Consider the following 17,201-nt stretch of genomic DNA (forward strand, 5'->3'; position numbering starts at 1 on the left):
AGCCGTTTTGACAGGTATTTTCGCCACAATCTGTAGAAAAAAGAGGAGGCAGGACAATGAACTATAGCTCAGCGATTGTCGATTGTTTAGGAATACATTTATTTCTGCAACAACCTCTATACCCTTGACAAATATAAAGTATTACTGTATTCTACTACGACGACTACTACTCATACTACTATTAATAGCAGTAACAATAATAATAATTACCATTATAATGATAGTAATACTACCACTACTACTACTACAACTACTACTACTACTACTACTACTACTACTACTACTACTACTACTACTACTACTACTATTACTACTACCGCTGCTGCTGCTTTATATTACTAGTACTGCTATTATTGACGTAGATTTTGTACTGTTATGTTTCATTTGAAATAATACACAAATATACAATATTTTTCACAATTGCGACAGCACTGTCAATTTTAATAGGAATGACGTATTGTAATCGTTCATTATTATTATTATTATTATTATTATTAGTAGTAGTAGTAGTAGTAGTAGTAGTAGTAGTAGTGAACGTTGTAGTAGTATCTTACATATCATCACTGTTAATCTAATTGATTTATATTGATCATGTTTCAAAACCTCTTGTTGACAAGGTGTGCTAATAATGATGGTAAACAGACTACTTGGCTGATTAATAATCCAACAATAAGATTAAGTTTCGAATCACTGGAGCGTATCATCATCTTTCTGCCGATGTGATCTGTTCGCCATGTTGTGTTGCTAAGACAACCACATGCTAAACGTACTAAACATCAGCAAATGAATTTAATATATTAAAGTGTTGCTCGTTCTTGATATCATGCTGGAGGACGGGATACATTATATTATTTGTGAATAGGCAGGCAGACCAATCAAGATATGGAAGTACAGTAACCTGAACCGATTATTCGCTCACATCCCCACAAAATAATACATTATTTTGATATTGGTTGTAATGCCTTCCGACATAGTTTTTATAATCAACGTTGTCTGATTAACAAATTGCTTTTCAACTATGATCGACTTCAAACGTTTTTAGGAAACTACACTTGAATAGAAATTTAGCAATTGATATTTCTTTCATTTCAATATTGTATACATTTTAATCTAGGCCAAAAGAGCCATTGAAGAAAGCAGTTTTGTAACTGACAATGCTACCCTGTAAAATAAAACTGCAAATATATGAATAAAATAAACTGAATTATTTATTGATCGCCTGGTTTCAGAACGTCATAAAAAGAGTATCTCCATCGAATGCATAGGTTTTTATCGCTTCAAACATAACTGTAAACCGTCTGGTTTAGCACACACTGGGCCCCCTCCCAAAAACAAAATAATCCGTTAGGACGATTTCATCTTGCATTCTCCATGCATCAAAACTTTTCAAAGTAGAATAGCAATTTTGTGCATTAAAAACACACATGCACAAAATGACAAAAATGTCCGCCGGAAATGCGTTGTCAGAAACCCCTAGAGCCGAACATCACAACAATATCTACACTTCAAGCCCTCGTGCCGAACTTTGTCGACAGAAAGTGTTGTGAACAGTGACATGCTCCTGAATAAAAAAATCATAAACAAAACATCCAAGTACCCGATGACCAAAATCTACTACAAAAATAATGTTTTTACTTCACGCTACTAGATTTTAATACTAATAACTCCAAATTGCTCTAATGCAATGGCTTAAGTCGGGTAGCGGCTCGGCGCGCTGACCGAAATTAGCCTAAACATGTTCAAGAATTTGTTGTATATTACTTGTAAGGTTAACTATAAGGTATCGCAGCCGTGTTTATGTACAAGTTATTGTCAAATATCTTTTTGTAATGACATGAACGAATAATTATGCCATTCTGAAATTCTGCTGGTTCTCGAATTTATCCCGTACCGGACCCTGCAATTTGATTATCAAATATTTGCTCCAGTTTTCCTTTTGCCAAAGTTGTGCTATTATGGCGTGTGTCGCAATAAGGTTTTTTGTGAGGTTTAGGGTTAGGGTTAGGGTTAGGTACATGCATGGGGATGTATACTACAGTAGGTTGAACCGGGAAATCCCAACTCCCTGGTTGAACTTAGAGAAATCGTAGATCGATCGTCGCCGGAACATGTTATGTAGCACTCATTGTAAAGGATTATGTAACCATCTACACCTGTTCGACTAGGGATTAGTAAAGTTAACAACACCCTCACCTCAGGAATTAAAACAAAAACAAAAGTTGTTAAGCTTTTGACAGTCTTTCGTGTTTTGTGATGTCCAATGACATTACTGCCTTTTCTTGGCGAAGGTGTGTCACGGACTGGATGAAGTCAAACCATCTTGTTGGGGGGAGGGGGGGGGGGCTTTCGGCTGCTCCTCTGGCTATAAAACCCGACTGCTTTTGGATAGACTCTCCACCTTTGTTGCCAGTGTCTTTAAAATGGTCTCCAACATAATTATTATATATCGAATCTTATGACACTTTTGGCAAGGATTTACACTATTACATTTTCTAAAGAATTGAACAGGAGAACAGATTATATGCGTTATCATCTTTATAGCAGGCAAATAACGACTTACCTGGAAATTTGCACACTCTGTGTCCGGGTGGGATCCCCAGTTTACTCTTCCTTCTTGGACAAGCAGCTTCCGCAGATGAATATGGGATGAGCTTTGGAATAGTCTGTACCATGCTGCCATTAGGATGCAGTTTCATCTTACATTCGATAAACATTGGTAAGGTGTAGTTCAGCCCTAATCCGTCCGAACAACGAGTGCCCGTCTTCTCATTCGAAGAAACGAGAGAGGCTTTGAACGAGATATACGAACCAGAAGATAATTCAAAGTAATAAATATAAATCTCTCGTGGTATTAACCGACACAATTTACGTGTAAATTATAAACTTTATATGGGGATTGTATTGGAAATAGTGCATCAAACAATTTTTCAAATTTAGTACTCTATAGTAGTACTCTAATCTATAGTAATCTATAATTTGTGTGCCAGAGTTGGTAAAAGTAGGGTGATCATCATCACCTGCCTGTGCACACAGTCCGCCCCATGTACATACACACACAAAACAGCAGTCAGTTGGTAGAAATAGCAATTTTCGTAAATTTATTTTAAAAAAAACTGAACAATATTTTTAAATTTTTATTTCACATATCTTTAGAGCATACCTTTAACTACAATTCTGTGTAGTTTCATTGTTATAGGCATGTGGGAAATATGTTAAATTAATAATTAGAATATTGTCTTTTCAGCCATGTGTGACATAGCCTCTTGTCAAAGGCCCTCGCGTTGTTGGAGTCCGTAAATTCTGGCGAGCGAAGCAAGTCACAGAAACCGAGCGCGAGCGAGGGCCTCTTGACAAGTGATCTGAATTTCTTATGTTTTACTTTGTTTGGCGAATATTCCGACCCTAGAGAAGTCGGTGAAAGTCATCCAATCAGAGAAGAGCTACTGGCCGCCTAGTTGTAGTCTGCAACCACAAACCCTGGTCAGTCGTAAAAGAGAGTCTGCACTATAAGACTACCATAGGCCATATACTATAGCTGCTTCTGACCTATATTAGTTCAACCAGTAGGTACCAGTAGGTACCTGGGCTAGGCTTCTCTCAAGGCACAATGATTTTTTGATAAAGTGTCAAATTAGGGTCTGTGTTTGCAGACTAGCCTAGTTGGGCAATCCCGAAACACACACACACACAATCGCTGCGGTCTAGATATGCATAATTCAGTAGAAAATCGGGTCTCATGAATATATAATTCAGATCACTTGTCAAGAGGCCCTCGCTCGCGCTCGGTTTCTCTGACTCGCTTCGCTCGCCAGAATTTACGGACTCCAACATCGCGATCGAGGGCCATCGACAAGAGGCTATGTGTGACATGGCCCGCTGATCGCCCATTGACTGTTTATCTGCGTGGTGAAAATGCACTTCAATGTATAAAACTTCCCTACAAAAATGCAATATCCTCATGTTTTACTCATTGAATCAATTTTTTATTTACACTCAAGGGAGCCACAACTGTACTGGGGTCACCAAACTTTTTTTTTTTTTTTTTTTTTATTTCAGTCCTTGTGAAATTTAATGGCCTGTTGAATTGACTGGTTTCTCGGAAAATCGTCATAAATCCTCAAATCTGATATTTAAAACAAAAAAACTATAATGTGATGTAGCTGAAAGTCTTCAAATTCTTATCATTTGTTTGGTTTTGCTGAATAAATTGTGAAACATATGAGGAAATAGCTGTGACGGTGATCCAAGTAATTTACATCGCCATATTTTATTGGCATTGCAAAAATATTTGGAATTTAATGTTAATATTTGGTGTAGACTAAATATGATTTATAAATATATGATTTTAAAAAATGTCAACAAAATGAATAGTTTAACTTTCCTATATATATATATATATATATATATATAATTAACTTAAATGACCTAATTTGCATATTTGATGAATATTCATAATTTTTTATTTCCATACCTGTCTGATATACATAGGTTTCATTGATGTATCATGTTCGGTTTTGATTTGATTACATAATTATGCGCATATTAATTAGTTATTTTCACACCTTTTTCATATCTGCAGATTCGCAAAAATGGCAAAAATGACTTATTTTTTTTGCTTCTGTTTTCAAAACGGTAATAGATATATGAATTTTCTTTTTTGTATTTTTTACCACAAAGATGATATTTTAGTGTCTGATAATTTAATTTATTATTTGTGTCCGAGAAAGTGATGAATTAAGTTGTCGACTTTGTCGAATTTTGCCATTTTTGCCAATTTGACCATTTCTGGCAGGTTTTTCGGTAATTTTGCGATATAAAAAAAATGGTATAAAATCACAACGCATTGACCGATTTCAATTCTATTTTTTGTTTTTTGAAGCTTTCATAAAGCTTGATCATTTGCAATCATCGAATAACATGTGTTTGTTGTACTTATTTTTGGTGTGCTATACCTAGTAAAAGAAATATTAGATCCTGACAAAAAAAAACATCGATATTTTAGGATAATCCGATTATTTTCGCATATTTTAAAGGTAAAGACCAGTTATGGTCATGCGATTGCATTGTGAAAGAAACGTTGTTAAATCGATCAGAAAAGGTTGATCATCTAGCATAGATGTAGGCCTACTGCAAGGTTTTGGAATCATCAAAAAATTATAAGAAATTTGGCCCAGTCTTCATAAAGTTACAAGCACTGTACACAGAAAGATGTATATGGGACTACGCACACATGCGTTTTTATCTCTCACACACCAATAGATAAACTAATTTACCAAATATATCGATTAGTAGGGGGTTTCTCAGCAATTTTGTTATCATCATGTATTATTCGAAACATATTCTTTCACATGATTGGTAATAAGAGCTTCCATTTCATTTTTTGAAATTGGGGCGTTTCCAATACTGGTATTTACCTTTAATGTCCCGTCATTTTAGTCCATGATTTACACTCTTCGATAACTGTAAGTTTGCTAATGCGTGCTTTCGCGTGCTTTCGCGTGCTTTTTGTATTTTTGAAGTTGGAAAAAAGGTATAAAATTACAAAAGTTTGTGTTCGCTTGTTCAACTCATTACACATTCAACAATTGATAAGAAATCATTGAAAAGGACAGCGAACATTTTGCTGAGATATCCTGATATTTCATGAGCTCTTTTATCTCAACACCTGGTCAACAGTTGCAGATTAGCGCATAACCTTTCGGCTGCTTGGAGCATGGTGTCAAAGGAGAGCGGCTTTATTCCACACCTTCTATATCATCTCCCTGCTCATTTGTATGTGTTTTTTTTAAAAATGTAATTGAAAGCGCCAAATAAATGAATAAATAAATAAATACAAAATAATACGACAAAATGTGATTAATAATGTCATTATCTATATTTCATTGTATTTATGTTGAATACCACTACTTCTGCTGCTACTACTACTACTACTACTACTACTATCAATGTTATAATAATGAAAATAATAATAATGATAATAATAAATCATCGTTGACCAGAATCATACGTACCGAAGAATACACATGTCAGGAAAACAAGGATTACGCCTCGTGTGAGATCTTTGTCCTTTACATGTGATTAAAAGAAATGGAAAAAGGCTTCATATTAGTTGACTATAGGCTCGAAGTTCGATGTTCAAAATGTTAAATAATACTGATAAATGCAGCACAGTTACCTGACAGAAGACTGACGTACATGTACATACGAATACAAAGGCTACATGTGATGTGTTGCTATTCAGGACAATAAACTCTCCTTCCCTGCAGATATTTTAATCGTGTAAATAGATATTCATCTTCAAGACCTTAGTCCCTTTAAATAGGCCATTTTTGTAATGTGACCCAATTAAACTGAAGTGCCTCGATACGAATCATGAAATTCACCTTTTACGAATAATTGTATTTCAATAAGCCAGTTTATGGTTGCAGTCTGAGCATGAGCAGATAAAGGTCATATGTACCAAAAAGGTTAAACCCACAGAGATAAATACTGGATATTCGCTCATGAAAGTTATGTAACATTATTCATTTATGCACCAACGGTACATTCTAAGATACACAGGTGGAAGTATTCTTTTCAAGAGGGCAAACAAAAGGTATTCATGAAGCACATCTAGGACTTTGGTATTTATCATTCTAAGATGCTCAAAGTGGAACTTCTCCATGTGTAAAAGATCTGTGGATATTTGGGGTCATTTGTACCATGTGCTATCTGTAAACTCCCTTACATTCAGATAGCGAATTGAATATAATTATTACGTATTGTGAGGTAGGGCAAGCCATAATGTTTGTCCTACTTAGCAACAACTAATGTATCCAATTTGAATTCTGACTATTGAGATACAATAATTCACATCGAGGCACTTCACAGGAATCAATTTAATTGGTCATAGTGACCTATTACAAATATCATGAACTTTGGATATTCTTAATATAACAGACAAGGTGATATTTTCGACTCCTACCTGAAGTAAAAGTATCATACGAATATTTAACGAGTGTAACAACTTAAACGGGAAAATAAAAATAGTCAATGTATATCCACGATCTTTTAAACATTTTCTTAAATTGATATCGCACTTGTATCACTCATAACAGGCACATGTATGTTCAGCTATTTTTCTGATGAAAGTAATAGCTGATACAATCATTTTCCTTTCATTCATTGAGAAAATATGTCCTCATTTTTGCAGGGGTGGCGGAGCATCTTTCAGAGTGGAGACACCAACAAAATAGGCATCTGTTTTAGGGAAAAAGGGCACCTAAAAGGGGCATCCAAAAGAAGAATGAAAAAAAAGCATTTAGAGACATGGGTTTATACCCCCTACATTCCAATTATTACTTTATCAAGGATCATCTTTAAAATTGTGCCGTTTCTCTCTTTACGTGGCCCTACAGATACTGCTAGCATCATATTTGCCATCAATAATTTAATGCATATGTTTGTAATTAAATAAATAAAGGCGAGGACTCACCATTTTGACCGATGGAAAAGATATCCAATTTATTCGATGAAATCCAGTCGAGCAAATGTTAATAGATTGTATTTTCTTTATTGCGAGGTTGTCTTTACATCTCTAATAAAGTAAACTCTCAGAAGACAACAAGCAGCAAGTAGTGAAAACGTGAAGCAAAAATCCAAGAACACTACAGTTTAGTTGTCTTTATTCCCGGACTCCTCAAAAGGAAGTTTAAAAAAACGTGAATAAAAGATCCAGTATTACAAATAGTCTGTTTATTTAATTTTTCCTAACTCTGTTTGGACAGCGAAATGAGAAACGATGAACACGTCTACTGAAACACCCGGAAATTAACGCCAATTTTCACGGGTTGATATCCAATATGCCTCGGATTCCGCAGCTAACACGCCCCCTGATCAGGAAGGTCTGTGTAGGGAGACAGGCCCATCTCAAGTAACCAATCAACGCGAGGAACACTTGCCACATCTCCGCCGTATTTTTTACCTTTTTCCTTCCGTTGCTCTAGCTCTCTCTCTCTCTCTCTCTCTCTCAACACAATTCCTCTGGTTAGGATACGCGTTATTGTTGTTGTTTTAGTTTTATTGGCGTGTATCATTAATTTATGAATATTAATACGCTCCTTCTACTCATTAGCCTTATCACCAACCCACCCAAGCCGCCGTTAAACCAGGGAGGTGATCACCTCCCTTATTAAACCATGATACATGCACTAGGCTGGGTCGTAAATCTAAACATACGGTCTAGCCTTTTGATATCATGGTCCGATCAGGGATATGTGATCCCTGGTCCGATCATGGACCTACTGCGCCTCTTGGTTCTCACTAATCTCCATCGATACTTTATCTCTCATCTGCACATTTTCTCCTCATGATTCTCGACCGCCAACATCACTTTTCATGCTACTCTCTACGATCCGGCATACTCGTACAAACAGAAATTTAACTTAACGAACGACGTGTTATTTTGTTGTTTGTTCGCCTACTCCTATCATTAGGGACTTTTAGATTCTGCACGACGATTACGTGGACTGCCCTTTTAAGGCACTGGCAGTGACGTCACATTGCCTTAAAAGGGCAGTCCAACGTTCTCGTCGTGCAGAATCTAAAAGTCCCTATTAATTTAATGGTAACAGGGTTGTACCAAACAATAGTCAGCACAATCATTTCTACTGTTTCTACATCCTTGATTACTAAATGAGCGTGTACATAGGTGTATGAATGGAGGGTGACATTTTGTTAACACCAAATCTCCCATTGAGTTTCTCCATGTGTTATATATGTCTCGATCAAAGCGGCAGGTCAACTAATTCGTCTCCACGACGAATTCAATGTCTAGTTACTATTTGTCTTCTTCTTATTCTTGTTCTCCTTTAAAAAAAATTATTCTCCTTTTTCTTTTTACTTTTCTTTTTCTATTTTTCGTGGGTTTTCCTCTTCTCTTGGGTCTTCCTCTTATTGGAGGCCATTTTCTTCTTCTTTTTTTTTCAGCTCAATTGCAAGTCTAGCTTACACTCGAGTCGAGCATGATAGTTGTCATGCGATTTTTTTTTAATGATCTAGTGACGTCGTCAATTATAGAGACTATTTTCTCTAAATTTTGTTCCCTCTTTTTTTGTTATATTCGCTTTTTAGCATTACATATTGGCCTTGAGTGGCGGAAATTGTTTTTGAATAATTGATACACATCACTATGCGTACATTATTACTTGCTTGCGCTTTCTCATCAATGCATTCATCATTTCATGATCGCCCACTTATCCTAAAAATAGTAGAAATGAATAAAATAGAGGTGTTTTTATGCAACGGCTCATCGAATATATAATGATGATATGTTTGTCGTACACGATTCATTGCACTCCTGATCTCCATGGTGATCATTCTGCTCATCTCATTTCTATTTGTTACCAATGCTGAGAAATAACCGTTTCATTTGGGGGAGGCGGCCGTAAGGTAGTAGATTCAGTGGAAATGATTAAAACCCCAATACTTTGACTGTTAAACAATATTTAGATTTGCACTGTTTGCCTAAATGAATTATGTAACAGAATGAATACCGAGAACATAATGTCGATAATCAGAGTACATTGGTGAGCATTAACCAAACTTGCTCTATCACTACTTTTTATTTATTTAGTGTGTATGTTCTGTGTCTATGTTTTGAATGTTTCTTCACAGAAAGACATTAAAAGTTCATTGAATATTTTGATAAAGCCATTAGCCCATGGACATACAGAACAAACTACTGTTTGGAAATCGTCCCACTTTCCCAACCTTCTTCCAACCGCATATAGCATTATTTGGTTTCAAAACATAATGCACAATCATAACAATGGATTCTCTCTTGTTAGGTGTAACACATACTGTAAAAACAGCTTAATTTTAATAATTTCACAGCAACCAACAGCAAAGCAGGAATTAGAGTAAAGGAAAACGTTTTGCAACGAAAGTCATATTTCTAAATGAAATGTAGTCTTGACCGATGCTGAGCACATCGAGGCCTATATCATCCATACGAAAGCACTATAACATACCCTATCATCTGACTATTAGAATACTAGGAATTCATTTATGTTCATTATAATTAAATGAATATTCCAAATACAGATACGTATTTTGCACTCTACAGTAAACATATATATATTTAAAAGAATCCCACTCAAACATTTAAATAAACTGATGAAGGTATATTTATGTTCACACCGTAAAGTGTATCAGAAGATTAGATCTTCGTCATCGTCAGTAACACCTATGAACAACACATTTGAATAAAATAAGTTATTAATATAATTATACTGAAATATTATGTACAAGTAGCGTATATGATTAACAAACAATTGATAGTGATTTTTTATACAAGTGTCTCTAATCGGTTTACTTACTTAGGTAAATAATTCGATAGCTTCTGCTGTTCATGCATTCTCAAAATTTTACGAGACTGCATTCAAATTCCGTACATATTGACATTGGGCTATTATAATGTTTCATGCTCTTGTGTGGCCAAAATATGAAACTCTTATTTATGAGTATGGACAGGATTGCAAGTATTTGAGCAAACATGATAATAGCCTACCACTTCAAGGAGTTTATATCATGCATACAGACTTGTTACTAACAATGTCTGAAAATTTCGGTTCGTATCTCGTGGTTTACATGGTTCCATTAATTTCATATTGGAAATCTAAACAGAATATAAAAGGAGCATATCAATTAAAAGTAAAACCTCAACAAGACATAACATGAACAAGATAAGAACGTATCATTTTCATCGTTCCTCTAAAACAACCCCGATAACTTCAGCATTAGCCTATATTCTAGAAAATATATGCTGCAATACGTAGAAATGTGACTTTCAAGCATTCTTCCTTTAAGATGAGTTCACATCGGCATAAGTTTATCTACAGCAGGGCAGCTAATGCCGGTATATACACAGTGCTGGAGAGCGAGAGATTGTAAAAGTCCGAAATTAAATATTCTACCAGCAATATTTACAACGCAATTTTTCTTAAATTTGTAGGCACACTTTGTGTAGTTGATCGAACCCCCCACTTTTATGACATCGAAAAACCTCGGCGTTTAAAAAAATGACATATCTTATTGATTGATTGATTTTATTCGCCAAGCCTCAACATACAACAATATGTAAGAATAACAGATAAAAATTAAGTCAGCTTGAACAAACCCATGAAAGCTTATTTCCAGTGGGGTCCCCGACATATACACAATTAGACCAGTTCACGGTTAGCACATTACTGCAATGACCCCGAATATCCACAGATCTTAAAACCATGAAGAGGTCCCACTTTGTACATTTTGAAATAATCACTCCTACAGCGATGGAGGTGCTATAGAAATAGCCTTTGTTTCCCCTTTTCAAAGAATACTTCCACCTGTGTATCATGGAGTGCACTGAATGTGCATGAACGTATAATGTTACATAACTTTCATGAGCACGAATCCAGTATTTCGTCTCCGTTAATTTCAAAATTTGTTCTGCAATGACCTTTATCTGCTCATGCTCAGACTGCAACCGTGAACTGGCTTATTAATAAGTTAAAATCTTATTATTTACAGACAGATAAGAAAAAAAACTTATCAAAGATAATAATAACACAGAGCTCAGTGAATAAGCGCTGGTTGCCATTTATTCCCCCCCCCCCCCCTCAAAAAAAAAAAATCTTCATCTGTCACATGATATATATACATATTCATTATCTTCAAGACTTTTCTCAATATATTCATGACCTGGCCCAAAGACTGAATATTTGAATTAAACTTATCGACTACAAAATGTTTACCTAGAGTTTATGCGTATCCGTCCAAGAAGAATTTTTCATTAAAGATATCGGAATCTCAAAAGATTTTTATTTTTTATTTTGTTATACTTACCATTGGAACAATACTAGTTCACCTTTACAGTGGATGAATGTACATTAATCTACGAAAGAGGGTTCTAAAATATCACATCACTCAGATCGAGCAGTCAACTCCAGCATCTTCAGCGTGTCCGCAGTAGTGGTTGCCCCATCCGCCATTACTGCAATCAGTCAACCTGGATTCATTTCCCGAACAGCCGACATCATCGAGGTATATCGGGCCAGATCCCTGTCCGTATGTTGCACCACTCCTGGCTACACCAACATTGCCTGAGTATCCAAGCTGTCGACAAACTACCCTCGCATCAGAGTCATCCCAACCGTCATCACAGACTGTCCCCCATTGACCTTCATGGAAGCTGATCTCAACCCTGCCTTCGTCTGAACTGTAACCGTCAACCAGCCGGATTTTTCCCTCAATTTTATCTTTCAAAACAATAAAACGAAGGAATAAGACCTCTATACAGTGCGTAACAGAAAAAAACGAAAACGAGAATTATCGATGTTTTATTATAACTTAATCACAATTAATTTATAATTAATAAATGACACATATCTGTAAAACTTAGATCTTCCTCTTTCATTTGATGCAACTCATATGTTGCATATTTCACGCATGAGTGATTAAAATGAATTTGAAGAGAGGAAAACAAAGAGTCATTTGGCGGACGGAATCTACATTTCAAAGAGAAAATCACATTTCCAGAAAGTTGAGTATCTGCCCTTCCATATGACACCTCAGTCAGGAAAAATTAGCTAGGAATAACAAAGTTCTATTTGTTTCAAGTATTGATTGCATTTCCATAATTTTATTAAACGAATTTGTTTTCACTGGCTGCCTGCCGTACGTAGCAACAAACGGAATTAACAAAAAACTTAACTCCGTTTCGTTGACAATCAGCCGTAGTCGAAAGACATTATGCATGGCTGATTGTCAACGAAACGGAGTTAAGTCTTTTGTCAACTCTGCTAGTTGCTACGGCAAGCAGCCAGTGAAAACGAATTCGTTTGATAAAATTATGGAAATGCAAGCACTACTTTAAACAAACAGAACTTTGTCATTCCTTGCTCATTTTTCCTGATTGAGGTGTCATAGAAAAGAGCAGTAACTCAACTTTTCAGAAATGTGATTTTTCTCTTTGAAATTCAAATACCGTCCGCCCAATGACTTTTTGGTTTCCTCTCTTCAAATTCATTTGTTATCACTCATGCGTGAAATATGCATCAAAGGAGTTGCATCAAACGAAAGAGAAGGATCTAAGCTTTCCAAATTATGTGTCATTTATTAATTATAATTGTGACTAAGTTATGATAAAACATCGATAATTCTCTGTTTCGTTTTTTCTGGGACGCACTGTATAGTATGAGACTCTCCCAAAACAGTAACCCTATTTTACCCGTATGATTTCACCCCTCATTGCCAAAAAAGGGTCAAAAGTTCGACCGTATAGTCGTCGGGTTAGCCCCGAGAGTCCCCAAAACTAACTCGAAAGCCGGGTCGACTTCATGCCATGTACCTCAATCTAAAATCTTTGCCAGTAGAAAGTAATGAGACTGAACATTACTTTAACACACACAAATAATATAAAAACAGACAAAATTTTCTTCGGTATGGGATGTCTGATGCCTCCTAAAAACTTGTATCAATTTTTCTTTTTAGGTTCAAGGACCACATTTTGTCATGAGAAAAAGGTTGCGACTTTATTACAAAAGCATAAGAAGTGAAAAATAAATAATGTTTTTCTGCCCCCCCCCCCCCCCCCAAAAAAAAAAAAATGCTCTGGTTCTAGTTTAGACAAAGTGTGCGATTAAAGATTAAGTTGAGTTCTGGTCATGCGATTGCATTGTGAAAGAAACGGTGTGGAATCGATCAGAAAAGGTTAATGATCTAGCATATGTAAATATGGTGTGTACTGCAAGGTTCTTGAGTCATTAAAATGATAAAAAATTTGGCCCAGTCTCGGTAAAGTTACAAACACTGTACACAGAAATACGTATATGGAACTGCACGAACATGTGGCGTAAAAATCCGTCCCGATTTTTATGCTGTTATATGCCATATTTAGAATATTAAGACATTTGAAGAGCCATGCTTTTCAGGGAACATTAATTGTTATCTGATGTTCTTCTACACTTGCATAATGACAATGATAACGCTCACAAATTATTTTTCACCTATTCCCAGAACTCAACTTCTCTTTAAGTCGAAGAAGAAGTCCCCATGAAGATATTAGGAGCTCTCTGCATCAGTGTTGAAGATATTTACACAAAATATTGGAATGATAAGTTCGCCTACACGTTGGAAAAATGTACATGTATCTACGAACAGGGGTTCTTTGTATCTACAAGAAAAGGCACTGTAAATATCCTAAGTATGAATGGTTGCAACCTACCTCCACAGTAAACTCCAGCATCTTCAGAATGATCGCAGTTTTGGTTGCCCCATCCGCCATTACTGCAATCAGTCAACCTGGATTCCTTTCCCGAACAGCCGACATCATCGAGGTATATCGGGCCAGATCCCTGTCCGTATGTTGCACGACTCCTGGCTACACCAACATTGCCTGAGTATCCAAGCTGTCGACAAACTACCCTCGCATCAGAGTCATCCCAACTGTCATCACAGACTGTCCCCCATTGTCCTTCATGGAAGATCTCAACCCTGCCTTCGTCTGAGCTGTAACCGTCAACCAGCCGGATTTCTCCCTCAATTTGATCTTTCATAATAAATAGAACGAAGGAATAAGACCTCTAGTATGAGACTGTCCCAAAATAGTCACCCATTTTACCCGTAAGGATGTTGCGTTACGATAGTCGCTATAAAGAGTGACGTGATTTTCGGGAGCTCCCTTATTCGCACGCTTAGCTACTTGGCAAAAAAGCAAATCATCCCGCTCAACCTTCGAAGCGGGACCTCAACTGGGACTATCGGGACAGATCCCTGTCAGCTCGCATCTTCCGACACTCCAACCAACCCGGCCCCTTCAAACTTTGAAGTACAATATTTGTTCGGAAAGGAATTTCTGACATTCGTTCAATGCTTTCTAATTTTGAGGAAGCTCTAGCCTTCCAAGATGCTCGTACTCAGTGGCGTACGCAGGATTTTTTTCAAGGGGGGGGGGGGGGGGGGGTTAGTTTAAAATCGACTCAGTTTTATTATTTTGCTCCCAAAAATGTGAAAACCGGCCGAAAAGTCGCTCAGTGGGAGAGGGGGGGGGGGGGGGGGTTGGTAAGAGGATAATTTTTTTAATTTTTTTGGGTCTCGAAATTTGAAAATTTGACATTCCGTTCCGTTGGGGGGGGGGGGGGTAAGGTCATCTTTTGTAGGTCAGCCATTGGCAAAAAAAACTCAAAAGGGGGGGGGGGGGTTTCAGAAAAAACATACAAAAAACATACACATAAAAGAAGAAGGGGAATAAAGGGGAATGACTTAGAAGCCCACATTTTGACCCATGAAACCCGTCTGCAGATGGCAGAGTTAGCTGAAAATAAACTGGAACGTTTTTCTCGGAGAAACAACTTTAGATTGTCGGAGTACCTTATTGCCCCAATGAGAATGCTATGGATGTCCCAAAAGATTATCTCAGGAGATATTTCGGTACGGAAAACCCACAAATTGAACGTGCCCATCGAGACGGCCCCCAAATGAAGGATTTGCCACGTCATCTTTTGGTAAAAATGCTGTCTTTTCAAGACAATAGATATGTCGTTTTCCAGCAGAGAAAAAAATCTAGAAAGTTAGAAAATATACGTCATAGACGATATAAAAGGATAGAGAAGAGAAGAAGAAATGGCTAAAGGAAGTCAATGTTGCGTTTCTTTCCGGGACGCGTTATCATTTCTTTGCCGGAAAATGGCGTGAAGGGCGTGGCACATTATAACACCATTCTACCGAGCCAATACCAGCGCTGAAGGGCGACACCTCCCTAGGGGAACTGTCGCTTAGTGATACTCGCATCGACACAGCTAGTTCAAGTGGCAACGGAAATGCCCACGCCCCGCCCCAAGGCCCCAACCATAGATCGAGATGGTGTAAATGAAGTTTTCTTACGAGTAGTTGTGGTATAATGTGAGGTGGTGGATTCCGTGGTGGACATCGTTGTGGCGTCTTGTGTTGTAGTTGATTCTGAAGAAGAAATATGATATAAACACCTTATGATACACCTGAAGACATTTAGATTTCGTGAGATAACAAAAATAAAGATGTTAATTTCTACTTTGTGAAGATTAGATTTTTGAGAAAAACAGATTAGTGCAACACATTACGTTGTACAAGAAAGGATACATGAAGAGAAAGAGAGAGAGGGACAAAGAGGAAGAAAGATAAGGGGGAGAGGGGGAGAGAGGGAGAGACGGAGTGAGGTGGGAGGGAGGGAGGGAGGGAGATAGAGAGAGAACAAAGAGAGAAAAGAGCGACAAAAAAATAAATGAAGTTTTCTTACGAGTAGTTGTGGTAGGATGTGTCGTGGTGGATTCCGTTGTGTACTTCGTTGTGGCGTGTTGTGTAGTAGTTAATTCTTAAAGCAATATGATATGGGGATGGTGGTAAGCGAGGAAGGAAGGAAGGGGGTGCTTAAACGTACTCGTACTCGTACATAATTATTAATAATGGGCCTTCCATGCTTTCGGCGGCAGTGCCTTGGACAATCTTTGACAATTTCCATTTGCACCGAAATCACCCACTTCCTGTGTGAGCATGACTGTGTGAAAAGATCATGATTCTTAACGCCTATCCTTTATATACTATTGCATATTTCTACGTCTGAAAATATTTCGACATTGACTCCTCTCTGACCTCAGAAATGTCTCAATTTTCTAACTCATGCATACATTTTAGTGGTTGATAGGTTCTAAATTGTATAATCATCATTATTGTTCAAGAGTTATGATATTTTAAATCAATCTACAAGTTGGACTGACATATCATAACTGTTATGATCATCACTATAAACCTAAAACTCACCAGCTAACTTGCAAACGAAATGTCGTTTAATACCCTTCAATACGGCGGGAAACGAGGGCATGTATTCTGGCACTGTGGGCATCAATTCACCATTTACAAGAATCGGCTGGCAATGATTATCCTCCGTATGCAACACTTCATCGGCCATGTTTGTAGACCCCTGAGCGTGAGCTGAAACACATACACATATACAGTGCGTCCCAGAAAAAACGAGATCGAGAATTATCGATGTTTTATCATTACTTAGTCACAATTATAATTGACAAATCACACATATTTGTAAAGCTTAGATCCTCCTCTTTCATTTGATACTACTCGTATAATGCATATTTCACGCATGAGTGATTAAAATTAATTTGAAGAGAGGAAACCAAAAAGTCATTTGG

General features: G+C 37.0%; 1 protein-coding gene across 1 annotated transcript; it reads right to left on the bottom strand.

Moving 5' to 3' along the window:
• Positions 1 to 11,669: 11,669 nt before the first annotated feature.
• Positions 11,670 to 16,513, bottom strand: LOC115926731 (deleted in malignant brain tumors 1 protein-like). Its single transcript, XM_030991942.1, has 4 exons — positions 16,295 to 16,513; positions 15,904 to 15,978; positions 14,246 to 14,569; positions 11,670 to 12,278 (listed from the first exon to the last, which is right to left on the bottom strand). The coding sequence occupies exons 2-4, from the start codon at positions 15,947 to 15,949 to the stop codon at positions 11,947 to 11,949; spliced, it is 702 nt and encodes a 233-aa protein (XP_030847802.1). The 5' UTR covers positions 15,950 to 15,978; positions 16,295 to 16,513; the 3' UTR covers positions 11,670 to 11,946.
• Positions 16,514 to 17,201: the final 688 nt, after the last annotated feature.

Source organism: Strongylocentrotus purpuratus, unplaced genomic scaffold (genome assembly GCF_000002235.5).
Source record: "Strongylocentrotus purpuratus isolate Spur 01 unplaced genomic scaffold, Spur_5.0 spur5_contig_845, whole genome shotgun sequence".
Classification (NCBI taxonomy): Eukaryota; Metazoa; Echinodermata; class Echinoidea; order Camarodonta; family Strongylocentrotidae; genus Strongylocentrotus; species Strongylocentrotus purpuratus.